The sequence below is a fragment of the Notechis scutatus genome, chromosome Z, assembly GCF_049901735.1.
Source record: "Notechis scutatus isolate UNSWTSFEM ecotype Mainland chromosome Z, rNotScu1.2, whole genome shotgun sequence".
NCBI classification, from domain to species: domain Eukaryota; kingdom Metazoa; phylum Chordata; class Lepidosauria; order Squamata; family Elapidae; genus Notechis; species Notechis scutatus.
Window position 1 is genome coordinate 2,184,051 of NC_142025.1, and position 25,643 is coordinate 2,209,693.

Here is a 25,643-nt window from a genome sequence, read left to right on the forward strand (position 1 = left end):
AGGGACATAAAAAAATAAGCCTAGAAATATGTTGTATTGAGTAACAAGAGAGAAGGAGGGGAAGATATTTGTAAGAAATAGAAAAAAATACGGACAATAGGAGAAAGTCAATTTATGGATGTTTCTTTAAAAAAGTAATAATTGGAAAGCAAGCAAAGAACAGCAAAATAAATCAATTTAAACATAGACCAAAATGAACTCAATATTGCACACACAAAAAAAAACCAGAAAGGAAAGGTCTAAATTCAAGGTGTTGAGCTTTAAAAAGATCAGATCTCAGAAGGTCATCTAGTCCAACCCCTTGCTCCCAGGACCCCGGAACACTGCAATAGTCATAAATCTGAGTCTGTTTCCAAGTGTCTGAATTCTGACCGCATGACCATGGGAATGCTGCAATGGTCGTAAGTGTGAAACATGGTCCTATGTCTCTTTTTTTTCAGTGCCATTGTAACTTCAAATGGTCATTAATTAAACTAACTGTTGTAAGTTTAGGACTGCCTGTATTTGAATCTGAAAAAAAAATCTGATTTTAGGTTTTGATGCTTAGAATAATTTTGCTGTTCTAGATTTTATAGCTTGAAATAAATTATGACATTTCTTTTATTAGTTAGCAAAGAAATGTAAAGCCAAAAATTGAGGCTGTAATTTTTTATTTTTATTTTTTGCGTGTTTTTGCACTGGAAAAAAAAAATCAGAAATCACTTCCAATTTTTTTCTTTCTTTTTGACTTCTTTCTCCCTTTTTCTTCTTCTCTCTAACTTTCTCAATTTTTGTATGTATTTGATCTTATGTTATAAACTTTAATAATTTCCTCCCCCCAAATGAAAACTTTCCTTTGAAAGTCCATTGCTTGGAGCACAGATGACCCATCTTGCGTCAGATGCTAAAATGCTAAACGGCCTTCTGCACATACCTAGAGGCATTCTTTCTGTGGAAAGGATTTGATTTTTCTGAGCGTTGCAATAAACTGGACCATCCTAATGATCTTGAGCAAATTAGGACTTCAAAGCATAATTATACATTATTAACCCTCATTAACCATCTGCCTTTTGAACAGATGTTTCCAAAATCCACTGGAAAAAAATATCTGAATTTATTTTTATTTGCTACCTTCTGGGTCCCGCTATACGTGCAACTTTTCCTACTGTTTGCATGCAAGCTTGTGCTTGGACATATCATTGGGATAACAATTATTTCCCCCATATATTACTTTTTTTCCAAAACAATTAGGATTTTTAAGGATTAGATTATTGCAACTGGACAGTTGCTAAAAACAGCAATCCTTCTTTCCCTAAATATTCTTAATTGAGTTCACAATTATACTTTTTTGTGTGTGTGCAATAGGACAAAAGAGATTGCCAACACTGATTTCAAGGTCCTTGTTCAAGTTTTTAGTCTCAAGGTTAAGATTTATTTTTTATCGATCAGGATTTTTTTTTTAAAAAATGAGTCCAAAGCGATGCAAACTCCCAGTTTGTTTTGGGTTTTTTTGCAATTTTCTCTCATCTTCGCTCACTTTTTCCGGGATGAATGTTTAAGATTTCCGGCTGTTTTTGTGCGTGCCGTGGAACTTGCTCTGCGTTCCTCTTTGCCGCCATTCTTTTCTCCTTTTTCTTTCTTCCTCTTTGATTTTGTCTCATTCCCTTCTTTCTTGCTCTGCTTTTGCTTCGTTCCCTCTTTCCCGTCCTTCTCAGGTGTTTCCTTTTCTTCTTTTTCCTCTTGCTGTTTCTTCTTTTCTTTCTTTCCTTCTTTCGATTTTTCTTTCTTCTTCTGGGCATCTACTTTGCCCGATACGGTGAGCACTTCTTCTTCTTCTTCTTCTTCTTCTTCCTCTGCCTTCACCTCGCTCAGACCTGGGACGGGAGGGGAGAAAAGAAAAGAGAAAGAGTGGGGAGAAGATAGAAACAAAACATGCCGTTAATAACAAGAATGGGATCCCTGGTGCTTTCTGGGCTGGGTTGTTTTCTTGCAGACGTTTCATGACCCAACTAGGTAACATTATCAGTGCTAGAAGGAAGTTGGGCTCATGAAATGTCTACAATCCCCCTTCTAGCACTAATGATGTACCCTAGTTGGGTCATGAAACGTCTGCAAGAAAACCACCCAGCTCAGAGAGCACCAGGGACTGCAGAGTCCTCCTCCTCCTCCTCCTCCTTTCCACAATCTCCCACTCCCTTCTAGCACTGATGATGTTCCCTACTTGGGTCATGAGATGTCTGCAAGAAAAAAATGAGCTTCACAGTTTACGTTAAATGTTTCCTTGGTTTTTTTTTTTTTTTTCATTTTGCGCCAAAAGTTCATAATTCACTTGATTAAGCTGGGTGGTGATAGAAATCGAATAAAATAAACTAATAAAATACAGTTAACCCCTGACTTACAACCATTGATTTAGTGACCAAAGCTACAACGGCACTGAAAAAAACTGACTTATGACCCTTTTTCACACTTATGATCGTTGCAGCATCTCCCCCTTGGTCATGTGATCAAAATTCAGATACTTGGCACCTGACTCGTATTTATGACAGTTACAGTGTCTCAGGGGGTTACGTGATCCCCTTTTGCGACCTTCTGACAAGCCAACTCAAATCCCATATTCACTTAACAACCGTGTTACTAACTTAATAACCGGAGCAATTCACTTAACAGCTTGAGAAGAAAGGTCGTAAAATGGGGCAAAGTATCGCTTAATAACAGAAGTTTTGGGCTCAGTGATGGTCGTAAGTCGAGGACTCCCTGAATCTACTGCCTATAAATTGGACCAGGTATGTGGCGGGGAGGAAATCACTTAATTCTTAGCTGGCTGTTAATTTGGAGGTTCCAAAACTCTCTTTAAAAACATTTTCTGAAGATCAGATTCATTTGCCAATTAAATGTGCAAAAAACTGTTTTGGCAAAAAAATTAACTTCACTGTAGGGAGTTATAAGACATCCTTCCGTAAAGATACATTTAGCCAATAGCCATATTTTACTTATACTCACAATGTTTATTCTAATGGATTACCCATGGCTATATAAATGTCATCCGTACATTAAATAGAGATTATTTTAAAAAGCCTCTGCTAGCAGAAATATTTTGAAAAAGCACCAGGGAGCCACGAAAGATCCTTCCATGTGGATAAATTTAATCGATAGCTGTAAATTTTCTTCATTTGTAATGTTTATTGTAACTGATTATTGTATAAATGTCATATAGGCAGTCCTTGATTTACGACCAAATCGGGACAAGAATTTCCCACGCTGCACCTGATTTCATGAGCTATCTTTGCCACGGTTATTAAGTCTATCACTGCAGTTGTTAAGTGAATCATGCAGTTGTTAAATAAGTCCAGCTCCCCCCCTCCCATGGACTTTGCTTGTCAAAAGGTCTTTAAAAGGGGATCATGTGACCCCGGACACTGCAACCGTCATAAATACGAGACAGTTGCCCAGCGTCCGAATTTTGATCACATAATTGCAGGAATACTGCCATGGTTGTAAGTGGGAAAATTGATTGCGAGTCACCATTTTCAGGGCCGTTGTAACTTTGAATGGTCACTAAATGAATGATCAAAGGTCTCTACTATGGTAACATAAATATGAAATAAAAAGAGAGAAGGTAAAAATAGAATGAGAAGAAAGAAGGAAGGAAGGAAAGAAGGAAGGATGGAAGAATGGAAGGAAGACATGAAGGAAGGATAGAAGAAGGAAGGAAGGATGGATAGAAGGAAGACATGAAGGAAGGAAGGAAGGAAGGAAGGAAGGAAGGAAGGAAGGAAGGAAGGAAGGAAGGAAGGAAGGAAGGAAGATGAGAAGGAAAGATGGAAGGAAGATGAGAAGCAAGGATAGAAGAAGGAAGGAAGGAGGAAGGAAGATAAGAAGAAAGAGGAGGACGGATAGAAGAAGGAAGAAAGGAAGGAAGGAAGAAAAAGATTATTTGCTCTTAGATTAACTGGAGCAAATCCAGATGGAGAACAACTGAAGCAGAGAAGGAAAGTCCAAAAAAAGTGACTTATGTTTTTACTTATGTTTCATACTTATGACCATTGCAGCATTCCCTACAGTCACATGATCAAAATTTGGGCACTTGGCAACTGGCATGGATGTATGACAGTTGTACTTCCTTCTTATCACACTTTGCATCCTTTTGACATGGAAGATCCCCGGGGCGAAGCTGGATTCGCTTAAGCACCACATGATTCACTTAACAACAGGGATTCGCTTAACAACTGTGTCAAGAAAAGTCATAAAATAGGGCAAAACTCACTTAAGAAGCATCTCCCTTAGCAATGGATATCTGGGACTCAGTTGTGGTCGTAAGTCAAGGACTTCCTATGTATTTGAATGCCCAAATAAAATATCTTTGTAATTGGTTCTTATTTTATTTTTGGAAATTTACATTCCATATTTTTATTTTGTGCAACCAAAAAGAAAAAGACCCAAAGGATGATCTTTTTTTAAAAAAAAAGGCAAACCCGTGGCATAGTTATTATTATATAAGTAGTTATTATTATATAATGAACTTACAACAGTTCATTTAGTGATTGTTCAAAGTTACCACATGACTGAAAATAGTGACTTATGACCGTTTTTCACACTTAACAACCATTGCAGTCTCCCCATGGTCATGTGTTGAGAAGTCAGGTGCTTGGCAACTGACTTGTATTTATGACGGTTGCATTGTGTGTGTGATCCCTTTTTACGACCTTTTTACGAGCAAAGTCAATGGCAAAAGCCTGGTTAACTTAACAACCATATTACGGGCAACAGCTGCAGTGGTTTACTTAACAACTCTGGTAAGAAAGGTCATAAAATGGGGTGAAATTCACGTAACTACTGCCTCACTTACAGCAGCAGAAAATTTGGGCTCGGTTCTGGTCGTAAGTCGAGGACTCCACTTGTAGGTATGCACAATTAAAACAAAATCACTCATTTGTGGCACCAAGATGGATTCTGGATAAAATATGTTTGGGCGCCGTATCTTGCTCTTTCGTTCTGCTTGCTGTATATCGATCAGCTAAAATAAAATGTACAGAAAGTTTATTTAACCTGCCTGGAAGATTGATTAACACTGTAATTCATTCAACTTTTGATTATGTGATTAAACTTTCATTTTTTATTAATCCGATAGGTTTAAGAGATGAGGATTTTATAATAGGGTTTTTCTTTTATAAACTCATCATGTTTTGATCCTGTACTATAGTGTTTTTTAGTTTGCCAATTTTTAAAAAGATGTGGACTTCGACTTCCAGAATCCCTCAGCCATGATGCATGAACTTCAACTCCCAGAATCCCTCAGCCATGATGCATGAACTTCAACTCCCAGAATCCCTCAGGCATTATGTATGGACTTCAACTCCCAGAATCCCTCAGCCATGATGCATGTACTTCAACTCTCAGAATCCCTCAGCCATTATGTATGGACTTCAACTCCCAGAATCCCTCAGCCGCGATGCATGGACTTCAAATCCCAGAATTCCTCAGCCATTATGTATGGACTTCAACTCCCAGAATCCCTCAGCCGCGATGCATGGACTTCAACTCTCAGAATCCCTCAGCCATTATGTATGGACTTCAGCTCCCAGAATCCCTCAGCCGCGATGCATGGACTTCAACTCCCAGAATCCTCAGCCATTATGTATGGACTTCAACTCCCAGAATCCCTCAGCCGCGATGCATGGACTTCAACTCCCAGAATCCTCAGCCATTATGTATGGACTTCAGCTCCCAGAATCCCTCAGCCATGATGCATGTACTTCAACTCTCAGAATCCCTCAGCCATTATGTATGGACTTCAACTCCCAGAATCCCTCAGCCGCGATGCGTGGACTTCAACTCCCAGAATTCCTCAGCCATTATGTATGGACTTCAACTCCCAGAATCCCTCAGCCGCGATGCATGGACTTCAACTCTCAGAATCCCTCAGCCATTATGTATGGACTTCAGCTCCCAGAATCCCTCAGCCGCGATGCATGGACTTCAACTCCCAGAATCCTCAGCCATTATGTATGGACTTCAACTCCCAGAATCCCTCAGCCGCGATGCATGGACTTCAACTCCCAGAATCCTCAGCCATTATGTATGGACTTCAGCTCCCAGAATCCCTCAGCCATGATGCATGTACTTCAACTCTCAGAATCCCTCAGCCATTATGTATGGACTTCAACTCCCAGAATCCCTCAGCCGCGATGCGTGGACTTCAACTCCCAGAATTCCTCAGCCATTATGTATGGACTTCAGCTCCCAGAATCCCTCAGCCATGATGCATGGACTTCAACTCTCAGAATCCCTCAGCCATTATGTATGGACTTCAACTCCCAGAATCCCTCAGCCGCGATGCGTGGACTTCAACTCCCAGAATTCCTCAGCCATTATGTATGGACTTCAACTCCCAGAATCCCTCAGCCGCGATGCATGGACTTCAACTCTCAGAATCCCTCAGCCATTATGTATGGACTTCAGCTCCCAGAATCCCTCAGCCGCGATGCATGGACTTCAACTCCCAGAATCCCTCAGCCATTATGTATGGACTTCAACTCCCAGAATCCCTCAGCCGCGATGCATGGACTTCAACTCCCAGAATCCCTCAGCCATTATGTATGGACTTCAGCTCCCAGAATCCTCAGCCATGATGCATGTACTTCAACTCTCAGAATCCCTCAGCCATTATGTATGGACTTCAACTCCCAGAATCCCTCAGCCGCGATGCGTGGACTTCAACTCCCAGAATTCCTCAGCCATTATGTATGGACTTCAGCTCCCAGAATCCTCAGCCATGATGCATGGACTTCAACTCTCAGAATCCCTCAGCCATTATGTATGGACTTCAGCTCCCAGAATCCTCAGCCATGATGCATGGACTTCAACTCCCAGAATTCCTCAGCCATTATGTATGGACTTCAACTCCCAGAATCCTCAGCCATGATGCATGGACTTCAACTCCCAGAATTCCTCAGCCATTATGTATGGACTTCAACTCCCAGAATCCTCAGCCATGATGCATGGACTTCAACTCCCAGAATTCCTCAGCCATTATGTATGGACTTCAACTCCCAGAATCCCTCAGCCATGATGCATGGACTTCAACTCCCAGAATCCCTCAGCCATGATGTATGGACTTCAACTCCCAGAATCCTCAGCCATGATGCATGGACTTCAACTCCCAGAATCCTCAGCCATGATGCGTGGACTTCAACTCCCAGAATCCCTCAGCCATGATGTATGGACTTCAACTCCCAGAATCCCTCAGCCATGATGCATGGACTTCAACTCCCAGAATCCTCAGCCATGATGCATGAACTTCAACTCCCAGAATCCCCCAGCCGTGATGCATGAACTTCGATTCCCAGAATCCTCAGCCGTGATGCATGAACTTCGACTCCCAGAATCCCTCAGCCATGATGCATTAACTTCGACTCCCAGGATTCCTCAGCCACGATGCATGAACTTCAACTCCCAGAATCCCTCAGCCATTATGTATGGACTTCAACTCCCAGAATCCCTTAGCCACGATGCATGAACTTCGACTTCCAGGATTCCTCAGCCAAGATGCATGAACTTCGACTCCCTGAATTCCCCAGTAAGCATGCATGAACTTGAATTCCCAGGATTCCTCAGCCATTATGTATGGACTTCAGCTCCCAAAATCCCTCAGCCATGATGCATGAACTTCGACTCCCATAATCCCTCAGCCGTGATGCATGAACTTCAACTCCCAGAATCCCTCAGCCATGATGCATGAACTTCGACTACCAGAATCCTCAGCCATGATGCATGAACTTCGACTCCCAGAATCCTCAGCCACGATGCGTGAACTTCAACTCCCAGAATCCCTCAGCCATTATGTATGGACTTCAACTCCCAGAATCCCTTAGCCACGATGCATGAACTTCGACTACCAGAATCCCTCAGCCATTATGTATGGACTTCGACTCCCAGGATTCCTCAGCCACGATGCGTGAACTTCAACTCCCAGAATCCCTCAGCCATGATGCATGAACTTCGACTACCAGAATCCCTCAGCCATTATGTATGGACTTCGACTCCCAGGATTCCTCAGCCACGATGCGTGAACTTCAACTCCCAGAATCCCTCAGCCATTATGTATGGACTTCAACTCCCAGAATCCCTTAGCCACGATGCATGAACTTCGACTTCCAGGATTCCTCAGCCAAGATGCATGAACTTCGACTCCCTGAATTCCCCAGTAAGCATGCATGAACTTGAATTCCCAGGATTCCTCAGCCATTATGTATGGACTTCAGCTCCCAAAATCCCTCAGCCATGATGCATGAACTTCGACTCCCATAATCCCTCAGCCGTGATGCATGAACTTCAACTCCCAGAATCCCTCAGCCATGATGCATGAACTTCGACTACCAGAATCCCTCAGCCATGATGCATGAACTTCGACTCCCAGAATCCCTCAGCCGTGGTGCATGGACTTCAACTCCCTGAATTCCCCAGTAAGCATGCATGAACTTCAATTCCCAGGATTCCTCAGCCATGATGCTGGGTGAGGAATTCTGGGAGTTGAAATCCACACCTCTTAAAGCTGCCAACTTTTCAGAAACACCAATTTAAAGGCTAGCCTGCTGGAAAACAGGGTTGCATAAGGATGAAACCTATCTCCCCCAAAATTTCACTGAAGATTTTAAGGTATATTATGTCTCTTTTGGGGGCTCACCTGCAAATTGGGGGACCCAGGAAAGGAAGTGGGTGGTTTAAAACTCCCGTTCCCCCATTTTTGCAAAAGTCTCTGAAAACTTGCTGCCTCCCTCCAGGACATGTTCTATAAAAAATTCTGGCTTTCTGAATCTCATCACCTGGAGATGTTTTTCTGTCTCTTAATTACAAGCTTGCCAGATGTTTGTCTGGAACGCCACGTCGCTTCTTGTTGGACCCAAACCAAGATTTGTTGGCGAGAGGAACTGAAAACAGCTTGTTTCCTGCCACACGTGAGGAGGAGTTATAAATTCTGAGAGGCAGTCTGAACCGGCGAGCCGTTCTGTAGCAAGAAACTGAGTGGAGCAGGGAATTGCCAAATTGGGAGGGACCCCCAAGCATCATCCAGTCCACCCCCGCAACGCGGGAACATCACTTCAGCCATCCTCAAGACCGTTCGGACTCTTCTTTCAAACCCCTCCAAAGTTTTGAAGGAGCTTTTAATGACCAGAGTCCCATAGCAGAGGACTTCTGATTTCTAATCCTCAAGTTGAAATGTCCCTTGAGATCATCTAGTCCAACCCCCCGCTCATTGAAGGAACCCTTTGTTGGGTGTAAAAACCCAATAAATAAAATAAATATCCATGATAAAGGATTATCTGGGCTGTACCAAACCCAGGTTTGTCATAATGGTCTTCCTAGGTAGTCCTCATTTTACGACTAGTGGCTTAGCAACTGTTTCACGTTAGATGGATCTCCTCTGAGTAACTTATGACCTTTTAAAAACAATTTAGGATGGCCAGGCCGGAAAAATAGATTCACTTAATAACCGTTGTGCTCACTCAAGAACTGCTTCAAATCTGGTCACAACATGACTCGATATACGACTGCAATGACCACAATTCCAGGTTCAATTCCAGTCGTAAGTTAAGGACTTCCTGTGTCTCACTTATTTCTTGCCAATGCTGCTTTTATGCCACTTGCGTTATGATGACTCCAAACTGATGACTGTTAAACTTTCCGTTGCTAAGTGAGACAGCTGTCAAGTGAATTTTGCTCCATTTTACGACATTTCTTGCCATAGTTGTTAAGTGAATCACTGCTATTGTTAACTTAGTCACACAGTCACTAAGTGAATCAGGCTTCCCCATTGTCTTTCATATCAGACGCTTGCAAAAAAGGATCACATGACCTCTGCAACCGTCGTAAGTACGAGTCAGTTGCCACGGTGTCTGATCATTCTGATCTTGTGACCACAGGGATGCTGTAACAGTTGTTAGTGTGAAAAATGTTCATATCTCGCTTTTTTCAGTGCCGTCGTAACTCGAGCAGCCACTAAACAAATAGTCGTAAGTGAAGGACTACTTGTGGTTTGAATAATGTAAATTCTTACCAGTTCTTCCCTTCTTTCTTTCTCTCTCTCTCTCTCTCTCTCTCCTCCTTCCTTTTCTCTTCCTGGTATCCCTTTTGCCACTTAACAGTTTTGCTAGTCACTGATGTTTAATAAGTAATATCCATTTCCTCATTAAATATTATTTTATTAAATATTAATGTAATAAGATTAATAATTTGCAATAGATTCATAATAAATAATGCATTTTTTTCTAGCTGAACCAAGGATGGGGATGATTGCTCGGTTCAAATTCAGGGCTAACTGGCTAAGCAAACTCGATCCTCACCTTATGACCGTAATGGAGTCTGGAATTTCCATTTTGAGTCATAAGTCGAGGCATTCCGTGACCCAACAAATACAATTTTATGACATTTTTGGCAGTGGTCATTAAGTGAATACGGTAGTGGTTAAGCACATCGATGCATTCTGTTTTTTTCAAGAAAAGGGAAAATGAATAAAAAATGAATAAATAGAAAAAATAAATAATGAAAACATGAATAAAAATTGATAAAAAATGTGGTACATGATCGATTGTATGCCGGCCTGAAAGCTAAGCCGATTACCAAGCACCTAACATTGGTGTCTATTTGTAGGTAAAGCTGCCCCACAGGAAACAAGGAGTTTCACTTAACGACTGCCGTAAAATAGGCCAGAAAATATTCTTGTCATGATTTACAACCATAATGGTAGGCCCAATGACTAAATACTTTTTCTAAGGATGCCGCCATTTTGCTAATGTAGATCAGAGAGGCGCCTATGGATTGCTTGGCTGCCGACGCCATCTTGACTTTTTTGACCTCCTTGTAGGCAATGCCCTCCGGTTCCAAACCAAACTTATTTTCCATTTCATGCACCCTTTTAATATTCATTTGTTTTTCTTGTCTTTGCAGATTCAACCTGTCTGCACTTAGTCCTCAACTCACGGCCACAACTGAGCCCAAAATTAAGTGAGTTTTGCCGCATTTTACAAACTTCCTTGCCACAGCTGTTAAGTGAATCCCTGAACTTGTTAAGTCAGTCACATGGTTGTTAAGCGAATCTGGCTTCCCCGTGGACTTTGCTTATCAGAAGGACGCAAAAGTGGATCACGTGACCCCGGGAGCACTGTGACCATCGTAAATACGAGTCAGTTATCAAGTGTCTGGATTTTTAATCATATGACCATGGGGATGCTGTCGTTAAGTGTGGAAAAAACATGTCACATTTTTCAGTGCTATTGTAACATCAAACGGTCACTAAACGAATTGTTGTAAATCAAGGACTGCCTGTATTTCCTTTATCCAAAGCAGAATTTAACCGGCACAAACTAAATTTTCCATTCTTGCATTGCTCAGCGTCCTATATCTCTTTGGCTTTATTTAATTTGCTAATTAAGCAAATCATCCAAAAGCCCTCCTTAATTTCAGGATGTAGAGGGATCTCGAGATCTTTTGGCTCATCCCAACCCTCGATTTTGGCTTTCTTAAAGTCTCCCAAAATCAATTGGCGGATAAAAAGACGGAAGCTTTTAATGCCTAATTTTCTTTCCTGTGTTCTGTCAATCAATTCCCCTTTCTTCACCTCCATCTGTGTTAACTGGGTTTCCAACACAAACCAACATTGGCCAGCTTTGCAGCTGAGCCTTCGCACATCTGCATCTTTCTGATGATGATCAAGCTTTTGCAAACACCAGCGGGGTTTTTTTTTATTATTATTAAATCTGGCTGAAATTCGGCCTTTTTATTCAATGTTAACTGCATTTTTGATCCAACGTTAATTCCCCTCACCAGAGGCTTTAATTTTGCAGTAAACAAACTACAACTTAAAAAATGAAAAATAAACAAACCAACATTTTTGGGAGGAAGGATTTTTTTTTCTCCACCCCCTACAATCTTCAGCCTCACTCCTCGATCTTGGAAGAGGATTCTTGGTGGGCATATATGCAGATTTATGTAAATGAAGCAGAATTGTTTATGCAGGCAGGCTGACGCACCGCAAAGGATTATGGGAGTCTAGGCGGAAGTCACCCAGAAGGCAGAGTGTGTATTTCACTCAGGGCTGGTCAAAAAAGTCAAAATGGCAGCCCCCAACAGTACAATGGACTGCACACTTTTTAATAAATGTGAAAAATTTGAATATTTTGAGCACCTGCTGCCAATTTCTGCTTCCTCCATGAGACTAAACTAAAAGGCAAGGAGAAGTTGCTTGAAATCTGATTTTTGGGGACACCCCCCCCCACAAAGCCGCAGGAACGATGCAAGCAGTCCTCGACTTACGACCAGTTGCTGAGCTTCAGGTTTAAGGTAGTCCTTGACTTACGACCATTGGTTTAGCGGTGGTTCTAATTTGCAACAGCACTGAGAAAAAGTGATTATTTTTTTCTTCACACTTATGACGCTGTCGCAGCATCCCTGCGATCACGTGATGAGAATTCGGAGGCTTGGCAACTGGTCGCAGTGTCCCTGGAGTCACGTGATTCCCCTTTTTTGCGGAAGAGCCAAGTGGGGGGGGGGAGCCGGATTCGTTTAACGACCGTGTTCCTTATAACTAAATAACTGCAGGTCACTTAACAAACGTCCTCGCTTAGCAATGGAAATTTGGGGCTCGCTTGCGGTCATAAGTTGAGGGTTTCGATGGCAAAAAGTTGAGGAAACGGCCCGTTGGGAGCAGATCGGGTTGCAGGAAGAGGCGGAGGCGGCAGGTGGGGCTTTCGGGACGAAGGTGGGAGAGAAGAGAAGCGACGCGGCCGGAGGAAGGAAAAGGCAAGAGAGATCCTGAACGAAGAACAGCGCTGAAGAGGAGAATGGAAAGCGGGCGGCGGTCGCCCTCTAGTGGCCATCTCCTGCGACTTCCTCTTCTTCCTGGACGGCCGGCAGGGAGGCGATGGGTCGCGCTTCCAGCTGGCCCGAAAGAGTCGGGAGGCTTTCGGTGGAGCCTGGAAGAGTCAGAGAAGCAGGAGAATGAAGGACAGGGAAAGAAAGAAGGGAGGGAAAAAGGAAAAGGAGGGGAGGGGAAAAGGAGAGAGGGAGGGAGGTAGAAAGGACTGAAAGCGAGGGAAGGAAAGAAGGGAGGGAGGGAGAAAAAAAGGAGAGAAAGGTTCAAAGAAAGAGGGAGGAATGGCGAACAAGGGAGAGAGGAGAGAGGGAGGAAGGAGAGAGGGAAAGGGAGGTAGGACCATGAAAGAGAAGGAAGGAAGGAAGGAAGGAAGGAAGGATGGAAGGAAGGATGGAAGGAAGGAAGGAAGGAAGCAAGGAAAGAAGGAAGGAAGGAAGGATGGATGGAAGGAAGGAAGAGAGGGAGGGAGGGAGGAGGAGAGGAGAGTGGGAGGAAGGAGAGAGAGAAAGGGAGGAAGGACCATGAAAAGAAGGAAGGAAGGAAGGAAGGAAGGAAGGATGGAAGGGAGGGAGGGAGGATGGGTGAGAGGGAGGGAGGAGAGAGGGAGAGAGGGAGGAAGGAGAGAGGGAAAGGGAGGAAGAACCATGAAAGAGAAGGAAGGAAGGAAGGAAGGAAGGAAGGAAGGAAGGAAGGAAGGAAGGAAGGAAGGAAGGAAGGATGGAAGGAAGGAAGGAAGGATGGATGGAAGGAAGGAAGCAAGGAAAGAAGGAAGGAAGGAAGGATGGATGGAAGGAAGGAAGAGAGGGAGGGAGGGAGGAGGAGAGGAGAGTGGGAGGAAGGAGAGAGAGAAAGGGAGGAAGGACCATGAAAAGAAGGAAGGAAGGAAGGAAGGAAGGAAGGAAGGAAGGAAGGAAGGATGGAAGGGAGGGAGGGAGGGAGGATGGGCGAGAGGGAGGGAGGAGAGAGGGAAAGGGAGGAAGGACCATGAAAGAGAAGGATGGAAGGAAGGATGGAAGGGTGAAAAGAAGGATGGAAGGGAGGGAGGAGAGAGGGAGAGAGGGAGGAAGGAGAGAGAGAAAGGGAGGAAGGACCATGAAAGAGAAGGATGGAAGGAAGGAAGGAAGGAAGGAAGGAAGGAAGGAAGGAAGGAAGGAAGGAAGGAAGGAAGGAAGGAAAAGGAAAGAGAGGGATGGAGGGAGGAAAATTGGAGAGCGGGAGTGAGGAGAGAGAGAAAGGGAGGAAGGACCATGAAAAGAAGGAAGGATGGAAATTAGGAAGGAAGGGAGGGAGGGGGGGGAGAGAGGGAGGGAGGAGATTGAGAAAGGGAGGAAGTACCATGAAAGAGAAGGAAAGAAGGAAGGAAGGAAGGAAGGAAGGAAGGAAGGAAGGAAGGAAGGAAGGAAGGAAGGAAGGATGGAAGGGAGGGAGGGAGGGCGAGGGGGAGGAAGGAGAGAGAGAAAGGGAGGAAGGACCATGAAAGAGAAGGATGGAAGGAAGGATGGAAGGAAGGGAGGGAAGGATGGAAGGAAGGAAGAGAGGGATGGAGGGAGGAAGAGAGGAGAGCGGAAGGAGAGAGAGAAAGGGAGGAAGGACCATAAAAAGAAGGAAGGATGGAAGGAAGGAAGGAGAGAGGGAGGGAGAGAGGGAGGGAGGAGAGAGAGAAAGGGAGGAAGGACCATGAAAGAGAAGGATGGAAGGAAGGAAGGAAGGAAGGATGGAAGGAAGGAAGGATGGAAGGAAGGAAGAGAGGGATGGAGGGAGGGAGAGAGGAGAGCAGAAGGAGAGAGAGAAAGGGAGGAAGGACCGTGAAAAGAAGGAAGGATGGAAGGAAGGGGGGAGAGGGAGGAGAGAGGGAGGGGAGAGAGAGAAAGGGAGGAAGGACCATGAAAGAGAAGGATGGAAGGAAGGAAGGAAGGAAGGAAGGAAGGAAGGAAAGAAGGAAGGAAGGAAGGATGGAAGGAAGGAAGAGAGGGATGGAGGGAGGAAGAGAGGAGAGCGGAAGGAGAGAGAGAAAGGGAGGAAGGACCGTGAAAAGAAGGAAGGATGGAAGGAAGGAAGGGAGAGAGGGAGGGAGAGAGGAAGGGAGGAGAGAGAGAAAGGGAGGAAGGACCATGAAAGAGAAGGATGGAAGGAAGGAAGGAAGGAAGGAAGGAAGGAAGGAAGGATGGAAGGAAGGAAGAGAGGGATGGAGGGAGGAAGAGAGGAGAGCGGAAGGAGAGAGAGAAAGGGAGGAAGGACCGTGAAAAGAAGGAAGGATGGAAGGAAGGAAGGGAGAGAGAGGAGGAGAGAGGAAGGGAGGAGAGAGAGAAAGGGAGGAAGGACCGTGAAAGAGAAGGATGGAAGGAAGGAAGGAAGGAAGGAAGGAAGGAAGGATGGAAGGAAGGAAGGATGGAAGGAAGGAAGAGAGGGATGGAGGGAGGAAGAGAGGAGAGCAGAAGGAGAGAGAGAAAGGGAGGAAGGACCATAAAAAGAAGGAAGGATGGAAGGAAGGAAGGGAGAGAGGGAGGGAGAGAGGGAGGGAGGGAGAGAGAGAAAGGAGGAAGGACCATGAAAGAGAAGGATGGAAGGAAGGAAGGAAGGAAGGATGGAAGGAAGGAAGGATGGAAGGAAGGAAGAGAGGGATGGAGGGAGGGAGAGAGGAGAGCAGAAGGAGAGAGAGAAAGGGAGGAAGGACCGTGAAAAGAAGGAAGGATGGAAGGAAGGGAGGGAGAGAGGGAGGGAGAGAGGGAGGGAGGAGAGAGAGAAAGGGAGGAAGGACCATGAAAGAGAAGGATGGAAGGAAGGAAGGAAGGAAGGAAGGAAGGAAGGAAGGAAGGAAGGAAGGAAGGAAGGATGGAAGGAAGGAAGAGAGGGATGGAGGGAGGAAGAGAGGAGAGCGGAAGGGAGAGAGAAAGGGAGGAAGGACCGTGAAAAGAAGGAAGGATGGAAGGAAGGAAGGGAGAGAGGGAGGGAGAGGAAGGAAGGAGAGAGAGAAAGGGAGGAAGGACCATGAAAGAGAAGGATGGAAGGAAGGAAGGAAGGAAGGAAGGAAGGAAGGAAGGATGGAAGGAAGGAAGAGAGGGATGGAGGGAGGAAGAGAGGAGAGCGGAAGGAGAGAGAGAAAGGGAGGAAGGACCGTGAAAAGAAGGAAGGATGGAAGGAAGGAAGGGAGAGAGGGAGGGAGAGAGGAAGGGAGGAGAGAGAGAAAGGGAGGAAGGACCGTGAAAGAGAAGGATGGAAGGAAGGAAGGAAGGAAGGAAGGAAGGAAGGAAGGAAGGATGGAAGGAAGGAAGGATGGAAGGAAGGAAGAGAGGGATGGAGGGAGGAAGAGAGGAGAGCAGAAGGAGAGAGAGAAAGGGAGGAAGGACCATGAAAAGAAGGAAGGATGGAAGGAAGGAAGGGAGAGAGGGAGGGAGAGAGGGAGGAAGAGATTGAGAAAGGGAGGAAGTACCATGAAAGAGAAGGAAAGAAGGAAGGAAGGAAGGAAGGAAGGAAGGAAGGATGGAAGGGAGGGAGGGAGGGCGAGGGGAGGAAGGAGAGAGAGAAAGGGAGGAAGGACCATGAAAGAGAAGGATGGAAGGAAGGATGGAAGGAAGGGAGGGAAGGATGGAAGGAAGGAAGAGAGGGAGGGAGGGCGAGAGGGAGGGAGGAGAGAGAGAAAGGGAGGAAGGACCATGAAAGAGAAGGATGGAAGGAAGGAAGGAAGGAAGGAAGGAAGGAAGGAAGGAAGGAAGGATGGAAGGAAGGGAAGAGAGGGATGGAGGGAGGAAGAGAGGAGAGCGGAAGGAGAGAGAGAAAGGGAGGAAGGACCGTGAAAAGAAGGAAGGATGGAAGGAAGGAAGGGAGAGAGGGAGGGAGAGAGGAAGGGAGGAGGAGAGAGAGAAAGGGAGGAAGGACCATGAAAGAGAAGGATGGAAGGAAGGAAGGAAGGAAGGAAGGAAGGAAGGAAGGAAGGAAGGATGGAAGGAAGGAAGAGAGGGGTGGAGGGAGGAAGAGAGGAGAGCGGAAGGAGAGAGAGAAAGGGAGGAAGGACCGTGAAAAGAAGGAAGGATGGAAGGAAGGAAGGGAGAGAGGGAGGGAGAGAGGAAGGAAGGAGAGAGAGAAAGGGAGGAAGGACCATGAAAGAGAAGGATGGAAGGAAGGATGGAAGGAAGGGAGGAAGGATGGAAGGAAGGAAGAGAGGAGGGAGGGGGCAGAGGGAGGAAGAGAGAGAGAGAAAGGGAGGAAGGACCATGAAAGAGAAGGATGGAAGGAAGGAAGGAAGGAAGGAAGGAAGGAAGGATGGAAGGAAGGAAGAGAGGGATGGAGGGAGGAAGAGAGGAGAGAGCGGAAGGAGAGAGAGAAAGGGAGGAAGGACCGTGAAAAGAAGGAAGGATGGAAGGAAGGAAGGGAGAGAGGGAGGAGAGAGGAAGGGAGGAGAGAGAGAAAGGGAGGAAGGACCATGAAAGAGAAGGATGGAAGGAAGGAAGGAAGGAAGGAAGGAAGGAAGGATGGAAGGAAGGAAGAGAGGGATGGAGGGAGGAAGAGAGGAGAGCGGAAGGAGAGAGAGAAAGGGAGGAAGGACCGTGAAAAGAAGGAAGGATGGAAGGAAGGAAGGGAGAGAGGGAGGGAGAGAGGAAGGAGGAGAGAGAAAGGGAGGAAGGACCGTGAAAGAGAAGGATGGAAGGAAGGAAGGAAGGAAGGAAGGAAGGAAGGAAGGAAGGAAGGAAGGAAGGAAGGATGGAAGGAAGGAAGGATGGAAGGAAGGAAGAGAGGGATGGAGGAGGAAGAGAGGAGAGCAGAAGGAGAGAGAGAAAGGAGGAAGGACCATGAAAAGAAGGAAGGATGGAAGGAAGGAAGGGAGAGAGGGAGGGAGAGAGGGAGGGAAGAGATTGAGAAAGGGAGGAAGTACCATGAAAGAGAAGGAAAGAAGGAAGGAAGGAAGGAAGGAAGGAAGGATGGAAGGGAGGGAGGGAGGGCTGAGGGGAGGAAGGAGAGAGAGAAAGGGAGGAAGGACCATGAAAGAGAAGGATGGAAGGAAGGATGGAAGGAAGGAAGGGAAGGAAGGAAGGAAGAGAGGGAGGAGAGGCTAGAGGGGAGGGAGGAGAGAGAGAAAGGGAGGAAGGACCATGAAAGAGAAGGATGGAAGGAAGGAAGGAAGGAAGGAAGGAAGGAAGGAAGGAAGGAAGGATGGAAGGAAGGAAGAGAGGGATGGAGGGAGGAAGAGAGGAGAGCGGAAGGAGAGAGAGAAAGGGAGGAAGGACCGTGAAAAGAAGGAAGGATGGAAGGAAGGAAGGGAGAGAGGGAGGGAGAGAGGGAGGGAGGAGAGAGAGAAAGGAGGAAGGACCATGAAAGAGAAGGATGGAAGGACGGAAGGAAGAGGGAGGGAGGGAGGGAGGGAGGGAGGGGGAGGAGAGAGGGCAGAGGGAGGAAGGAGAGAGAGAAAGGGAGGAAGGACCATGAAAAGAGAAGGATGGAAGGAAGGATGGAAGGAAGGATGGAAGGAAGGAAGGAAGGAAGGAAGGAAGGATGGAAGGAAGGAAGGAAGGAAGAGAGGGATAGAGGGAGGAAAAGAGGAGAGCGGGAGCGAGGAGAGAGAGAAAGGGAGGAAGGACCATGAAAAGAAGGAAGGATGGAAGTTAGGAAGGAAGGGAGGAGGGGGAGGGAGAGAAGGAGGGAGGAGGTTGAGAAAGGGAGGAAGTACCATGAAAGAGAAGGATGGTAGGAAGGAAGGAATGAAGGAAGGAAGGAGGAAGGGAGGGAGGGTGGGGAGGGGAGGAAGAAGAGAGAGAAAGGGAGGAAGGACCATGAAAGAAGGATGGAAGGAAGAAAGGACGGATGGAAGTTAGGAAGGATGGAAGGAAGGAAGAGAGGGGGAGGGAGGAAGAGAGGAGAGCAGAAGGAGAGAGAGAAAGGGAGGAAGGACCATGAAAAGAAGGAAAGATGGAAGGAAGGGAGGGAGGGAGAGAGGGAGGGAGGAGAGAGGGAAGGAGAGAGGAGGGAGGGCGGAAGGAGAGAGGGCGAGAGGGAGGAAGGAGAGAGAGAAAGTTAGGAACTTTGTAACTAAATAGTAACCCCAGGAAGAGAAAGTGAAAAAGAAGAAAGTGCTAAAAGAAACAGCTTGTGTGTATTTGGATTGCTTGGTGACTTTGGGACTTTTGGAAATTATATTTGAATGACTAAAAACAATTGGGTGGTTGTTTAAAAAAATCTACAATGGCATCACTTGTGGATGAACTGAAAATGGAATTTAAAAAAATATAAAGAAGAGGAACAAGAAGGGAAGGGCCCTTTTGGTCCGTTTTCAATTCTTAGAAATGGCGATCTGTACCTATGAGAAACTACAAGAAAAGACTGCGCAACAAGAAGATTGGGACAAAGAAGAAGCCATCTTTGATGAACAAGTAACTTTATCTGGGGAAGAAAGGGGAAAGGGGGGAAAGAGAATGGAGAATTTAAGACCTAAAAACAGCCAAAAAGGGAAAAATAATATGAAAAGTGGATATAATGTTAGAAAGCAACAGAAAAGGGGAGTACAGAAGAGGGAAATGGAGGTGGAGAGACAAGGGGGTAAAAAGGGGAGAGAGAAGAAGCAAGGGAGGAAGGAAGGGAAGAGAAGTTACAAAGGTTTGAAGCAAGATGTAAAGAAACAGGACTTATTCAGAGATAATGGGTGAAAATTTAACTGAAAAAGCGATTCTGCAAAGGTACATAAGATTGTATTGTTATATTTGTATTAGAAATAATGTTAGAAAATTGGAAACAACATATGATCAAAAAGTGGGATAAAATAGTCAGCGTAATTCAGTGAAACTTTTGTGAACAAAATAAATGAAATGAAATAAATGAGAGAATTGAATTAGGAAGGAATGGGAACATTTTAATTACTCAATGTTTTATAAAATATAAGTGGAGTGGGGGGGAAGTAACTATGGAAAGTTTATAAGTGTTCCCATAGAAGCATGATACCTATTTGAAAAGTAATGTGTAAAATGTTTAAGATTTAAATGAATATTAATATTAATGATAGAATTGAATTGGTATGGATTGTTGTTTTAATTATATTATATATTCATAATTTTTTTTTTTTTAAAATACAGTGTGTAGTTTTAGAATGTACCAAGCAGAATCCGGAACGGAAGTTATGTATTATATTAAGTGTTATAATTTTAGGGAAAGATATAAGGCGCTATACTCCAATCAGTGATTGAAGGAGAAATTTTGTTTAATGAGAAAAGATAATAGACAGCTGAAACAGGACAGACAAAGAATATAAGTATAATGATCTGAATTGAGATGAAATAAATAAAATAAAATTAAGAAAGTTAAAAGAGGGGAGAAGCTATATAAAAATGTAGAATGGTGATAAGATATGGAATGGTATATAAAAATGAGCATGAACTTGAATTTGTGTCTGTACGAAGAAGATGTAACCCTAGGATCAAGCTGCTTTCAAAAATATGTTTTATGTTTTTATGTTTTATGTTTTATTTGTTTATGTTTGTTTTTAAAAATCAATAAAATTTTCAAAAAAAAAAGAAAGAGAAGGATGGAAGGAAGGAAGGATGGAAGGAAGGAAGGAAGGAAGGATGGAAGGAAGGAAGAGAGGGAGGGAGGGAGGAGGAGAGGAGAGTGGGAGGAAGGAGAGAGAGAAAGGGAGGGAGGACCATGAAAGAGAAGGAAGGAAGGATGGAAGGAAGGAAGGAAGGAAGGAAGGAAGGATGGAAGGAAGGAAGGAAGGAAGGAAGGAAGGAAGGATGGAAGGAAGGAAGCAGGAAGGAAGCAGGAAGGAAGGAAGGAGGGAAGGAAGGAAGGAAGGAAGGAAGGAAGGAAGGAAGGAAGGAAGGAAGGAAGGAAGGAAGGAAGGAAAACTACCAATAGTTCTGGTCACTTATTTGAGCCGATGAACACCTGCAGGTCACCTGTGAGTCCGGCCATTGCAACAGACAGGTGTGTCACTCAGCCTTCTAATGGTGGGGGGCGCTAGGAACACAGCTGGCTGCAGTTCCTTTCAGTACAAGTCATCCTTGACTTACGACCACAACGGAGGATAGAATGTCCCACTGCTAAGCAAGACAGTTGTTGAGCGATTTCCACCTGGTTTGACAACCTTTATGCCATGGTTGTTAAACGAATCACCGCATTTCTGACAAGTCTACGGGCCCAGCTGGATTTGCTTAATGACCAAGCGCACTCATTCACTTGCTTAGCAATAAAAATTCTGCTCCCCCTTGTGGTCGTAAGTTGAGGCCTCCCTCTACCTGATGCCCCAAATTTCCGCCTTCCTCTCCAACAACCCCAGAGGAAAAACGGGGTTCCTCACCTCCTGGGATCTCGGTCAGTTCATTGAGGGGGGGCACCGTGTCCAGCTTGTCTGCATACATCTTGGCCGCCTGCCTCCTGGCGTAGCGGGCCTCAATCTCCTTCTTGGTCCTCGGGATGCGACATTTGAAGATGCAGCAGAGGGTGATGACTGAAAATGGAGAGGAAAGAAGGGAGAGAATTGGCTTGAGAAAAAGAAAAGAGAGGCTTAGCCAGGGGATCTTGCCCCCTCCCGCCATGGGAGAATGCCCCCCCCCCACACACACACATTTGGGGCTCCCCCGAAGGAAAGACCACTGGGTTAAATTTTTATAAATTGTAATTGAATGGTGAAAAGCCAGGAAAAAGATGAATTTGTAGAATGGAGAAGAAGGGGGAAATAAAAATGAAATGAAAGAAGGAGAGAGGGGGGAAAGAGGGAGAAGAGAAAGGAGGCAGGGAGGATAGGAGAGAAGGGGAAGGGAAAAGACAGAAAGAAAAAGGAAGAAGGAAGAAGAAGAAAAAAGGAAGGAAGGAAAAAGAAAAAAAGGAAGAAGAAAAAGGAAGCAGGAACAGAGGGAAAAAAAGGAAAAAAAGACAGGAGACAAGGAGAAGAAAGAATGAAAGAAAGAAAGGGAAGAAAGGGAGAGAAAGAAATATGGAGGAAGAAGAGAGAAAAAAGAAAGGAGAAGAATGGAAGGAAGGAAAACGTTATAAGTTGAGGACTACTTATACCGTGATTTATGACAGTGTAAGTGGCCCTAACTTACTTCATAATTAGATGGACAGCATATTAAATTAAAAAAAATATTTAAGCTAATTTAAGCTAAATTAAATTTAAAAGTTCCTTCACCCTAACTTGGCATGGTTGCTAAATGAACGGCTGTAAGTTGAGGACTTCCCCCAGTCTAGGGAACCTCAACTCACAGTCCTCAACCTGGCTCTTGTTCTCCAAGGAAGCCCTTAAGATCACAAAGCCCTTTCGATGCGTTGCTGAGAAAGATTCCCTGGGAAAGTCAAATACGACACAGGGAGCCAGACAATTAATGCGCCAATTGGCAAGGTCAGAACATTTTGAGTAACTCTGCCGTCCGGCGTGCTCGGAGCACATTCCCTGCGCGATGCTTGTGAAATTAAATCTGCCTAAATATATATATATATATAAAAAGTAGACTCCTTAAAAAGCTTGTTTTCTCTTCCTGGCAGCTTTTTCGGTGGGTCTGTTTTCACTGTCAGCCACGGGAAAATTCTGGCTGCGTTTCCCGCGATGATGCTTATTTAATGGTGCAAATATTTCCTCCCCTGTCTGAGAACATTTTCTCCCAGCCTTTCTCTTCCAATGCCAGCAGGCAGGCTGCAGACCTGGAAAACGGCCTGCGCCAGGTGGAATCAATGGGGCGTGCGGTGGAACAGTGGCCATTTGCTTAATTCCCCGGGATAGAAGCGAGTTCGAGTCCTGTCAACCGTGCTGCCATTAATTATGACTCTTAAAACCCCATCCAGATTCTCTGCTCCAGGCAGCAGTTCAACCTGAAGAGCTATGGAGGCAGCTCCTAACAGCGCACAGTTGGCTTTGCACAGTCCTTGACTTATAACTGTTTGTTCAGCTACTGTACAAAGTTACAACGGCATTGAAAACTGTGAATTATGTGACCGTTTTCACACTTATAACTGTTGCAACATTCCCGATCAGAAATCAGAGGCTTGGCAACCGGAATGTACAGGTAACCCTCGACTTACGACCACAACTGAGCCCCAAATTTCTGTCACTGAACCAGACCTTTGTTAAGTGAGTTTTCATGAGCTTTCTTGCCACCGTTGTTAAGTGAATTACTGCAGTTTTAAAGTTAGGAACATGGTTGTTAAGCAAATCCGGCTTCCCCATTGACTTTGCTTGTCAGAAGGTCGCAAAAGGGGATTACGTGACCTCGGAACACTGTGACCGTCATAAGTATGAGTCAGTTGCCAATCTCCTGAATTTTGAGCCCATGGCCCTGGGGATGCTGCAGCGGTTGTAAGTGTGAAAAATAGTCCTAAGTCACTTTTTTTTTATTGCCATTGTAACCTTGAATGGACACTAAACAAACTGCTGTAAGCTGAGGACTTTTACAGGCTAGTCCAAGATCTAGAAACATTGAATGCTAAGATCTTGGAAGTCTTCTGGTCCAACTTGGCCCAGGATTGGAAGACTTGACTATCTCAACTAAAGATGGACCTCAAGAAACAATCTTTCCCGTTGCTTCATAGCTCTTGCTATCAAGAGATCCCTACTTATATTAGATCTCCGTCTCACCAAGCTTCCATGGTTGGGTCTCCTCCAACCCTTGGACATCCTAGAGAAGGGATCCACTGGGGTCATCCTCCCTCTTCAAGAGTTGGAAGACTGCTCTCTCTCCTCCTAGCGTTCTCTTCTGACGTTAAGCATATCCCCTTCCTCTAAGTCCTTCCTAACCACCTGTTGGATCCTCATTGTCTTCTCCACAATGATTCATTTAACGACTGTTGAAAGTTACAGTGGCACTGAAAAAAGGCCAGTGCTGGTATTCTACTAGTTCGGCCCGGTTCAAGCGAACCGGTAGTAAAGAATGCTACTGTTTGGCCAGACTGGTAGTAAAAATAAACAGCTACCAGCTTGGCCGAACCAGTATTTTTTTTCTTCCTCCCAATGATCAGCTGTTCCAATAATCTGCTGGGCTGGGATCCCCCTCGCTATCTTCCTGCTTCACCCAGGAGGCCTCCCTGAGGCCCAGGAGGCAAAAAGGGGCATGCAGGGGTGGGTGCTGCTCCCTCCAACCCTCTCCATTTTTTGCCTTCTGCGCCTCAGGGAGGCCTCCTGGGTGAAGCAGTAAGACAGCGAGGGGGATCCCAGCCCAGCTGATCATTGGAACAGCTGATCATTGGGAAGGAAAATAGAAGGAGGAGGAGGAGGAGGAGGAGGAGGAGGAGGAGGAGGAGGAGGAGAAGAGAAGAAGAAGAAGAAGAAGAAGAAGAAGAAGAAGAAGAAGAAGAAGAAGAAGAAGAAGAAGAAGAAGAAGAAGAAGAAGAAGAAGAAGAAGAAGAAGAAGAAGAAGAAGAAGAAGAAGAAGAAGAAGAAGAAAAGAAGGAGGAGGAGGAGTAGAATGAGAAGTAGGAGATGAAGAAGAAGGAGAAGTGGACTGTGAGGTGTTTGGTGCTCTCTGAACTAGATTATTTTCTCACAGACTTTTTATTACCAATTTAGGTAACATTATCAGGGCTAGGAGGAGGAGGAGGAGGAATAGAAGAAGAAAGAAGAAGAAATGAGAAGGAGGAGGAGGAGGAAGAAGGAGAAGGAGGTGGAGGAGGAAGAGAAAAAGAAAAAGAAAAGAAAAAGAGGAGGAAGAGGAAGAGGAAGAAGAAGAAGAAGAAGAAGAAGAAGAAGAAGAAGAAGAAGAAGAAGAAAGAAGAAGAAGAAGAAGAAGAAGAAGAAGAAGAAGAAGAAGAAGAAGAAGGGAGGAGAAGGAGAAGGAGAAGGAAAAGGAGAAGAAGAGAAGAAAAGGAGGAGGAGGAGTAGAATGAGAAGTCATGCCCAGCCAGTCACATTGCCACTCCCACCTAGCAATCCACAGAACCGGTAGTAAACATATTTGCATCCCACCCCTGCTTAGGACCATTTTTCACACTTATGACCATTGCAACATCCCCAAGGAAGAGAAAGCGAGAAAGAGAAGAGAGGAACTGGTAAGAATTTATATTATTTCAACGACAGGTAGTCCTCGACTTACGATCATTCCTTCAGTGACCACTCAAAGTTGCGACGACACTGAAAAAAGTGACTTTGGACCTCTTTTCACACTTATGACTCTTGTAGCAAGGCAGACACAACTGTACAATGACAATTCTCAGCTACCATTTTTTACATTTTTGACCCCCAATAAAACCAGTACTCGAGAGGGTGGACATTAAAAAAAAAAAAAAGGCACGGCACTTACTAACACTCAGCACAAAAATGGCAAAAATTCCAACCACTTGCCAAAGTCGCAAACCCCAAATCACCACAGTTTCCGATGTGACGGGATCAGGTTTCTTTTTCGGTGGTTCGGTGGTCGCCTAGGGAAACAAGAAAGAGGTAAAAGAAAGGAGGTTGAAGGCAGAGGGGATTCTGGGAATTGGCCGCCATCTTGGCTTAAGCAGCCATAACAGACCCAGAGCCTTGTGGGAAAAAGTAAGTTGGCAATTCTTAGCCAACGTTGACTTTTCTTAATTGCAAAAGTCTCGTGATGCAGCTATTTGAAAAACTAATTTTAAGCATAATTTTAAGTGTGAAAAAATGATCATCATTCACATTTTCAGTGCCGCTGTAACTTTGAACCTGTCGCTAAACGAACTGTTGTAAGTCGAGAAGCACCTGTGTTTAATTGATCTTTTAAAAAAAATCTTTATATCTTTTCCTCCTAATCCCTTTGGCCACAAAAGGGAGTGGGGGAGGGTGGAATAGTCACACTGAATTGTGTGCCAAATTCATAAGGGAAAGAGAACACACAACCCTTCGACACACTCCTGCATACATACACAAAGC

At 44.9% G+C, this 25,643-nt stretch overlaps 1 protein-coding gene across 2 annotated transcripts in view; it reads right to left on the minus strand.

The window, feature by feature from the left end:
* Positions 1–287: 287 nt before the first annotated feature.
* Positions 288–25,643, minus strand: part of TMIE (transmembrane inner ear) — a 28,880-nt gene continuing 3,524 nt past the window's right edge. The window contains exons 2-4 of one of the 2 annotated variants that reach the window (XM_087947212.1): positions 25,057–25,174; positions 21,129–21,278; positions 288–1,853 (exon numbers count right to left, since the gene is read on the minus strand). In XM_087947212.1, the coding sequence (XP_087803338.1) occupies positions 1,513–1,853; positions 21,129–21,278; positions 25,057–25,174 (609 nt within the window). In that variant the 3' untranslated portion in view covers positions 288–1,512. Of the gene's footprint in view, positions 1,854–12,523; positions 12,948–21,128; positions 21,279–25,056; positions 25,175–25,643 lie in introns of those variants that run through there. The other variant, XM_087947213.1, reaches the window with a different exon arrangement.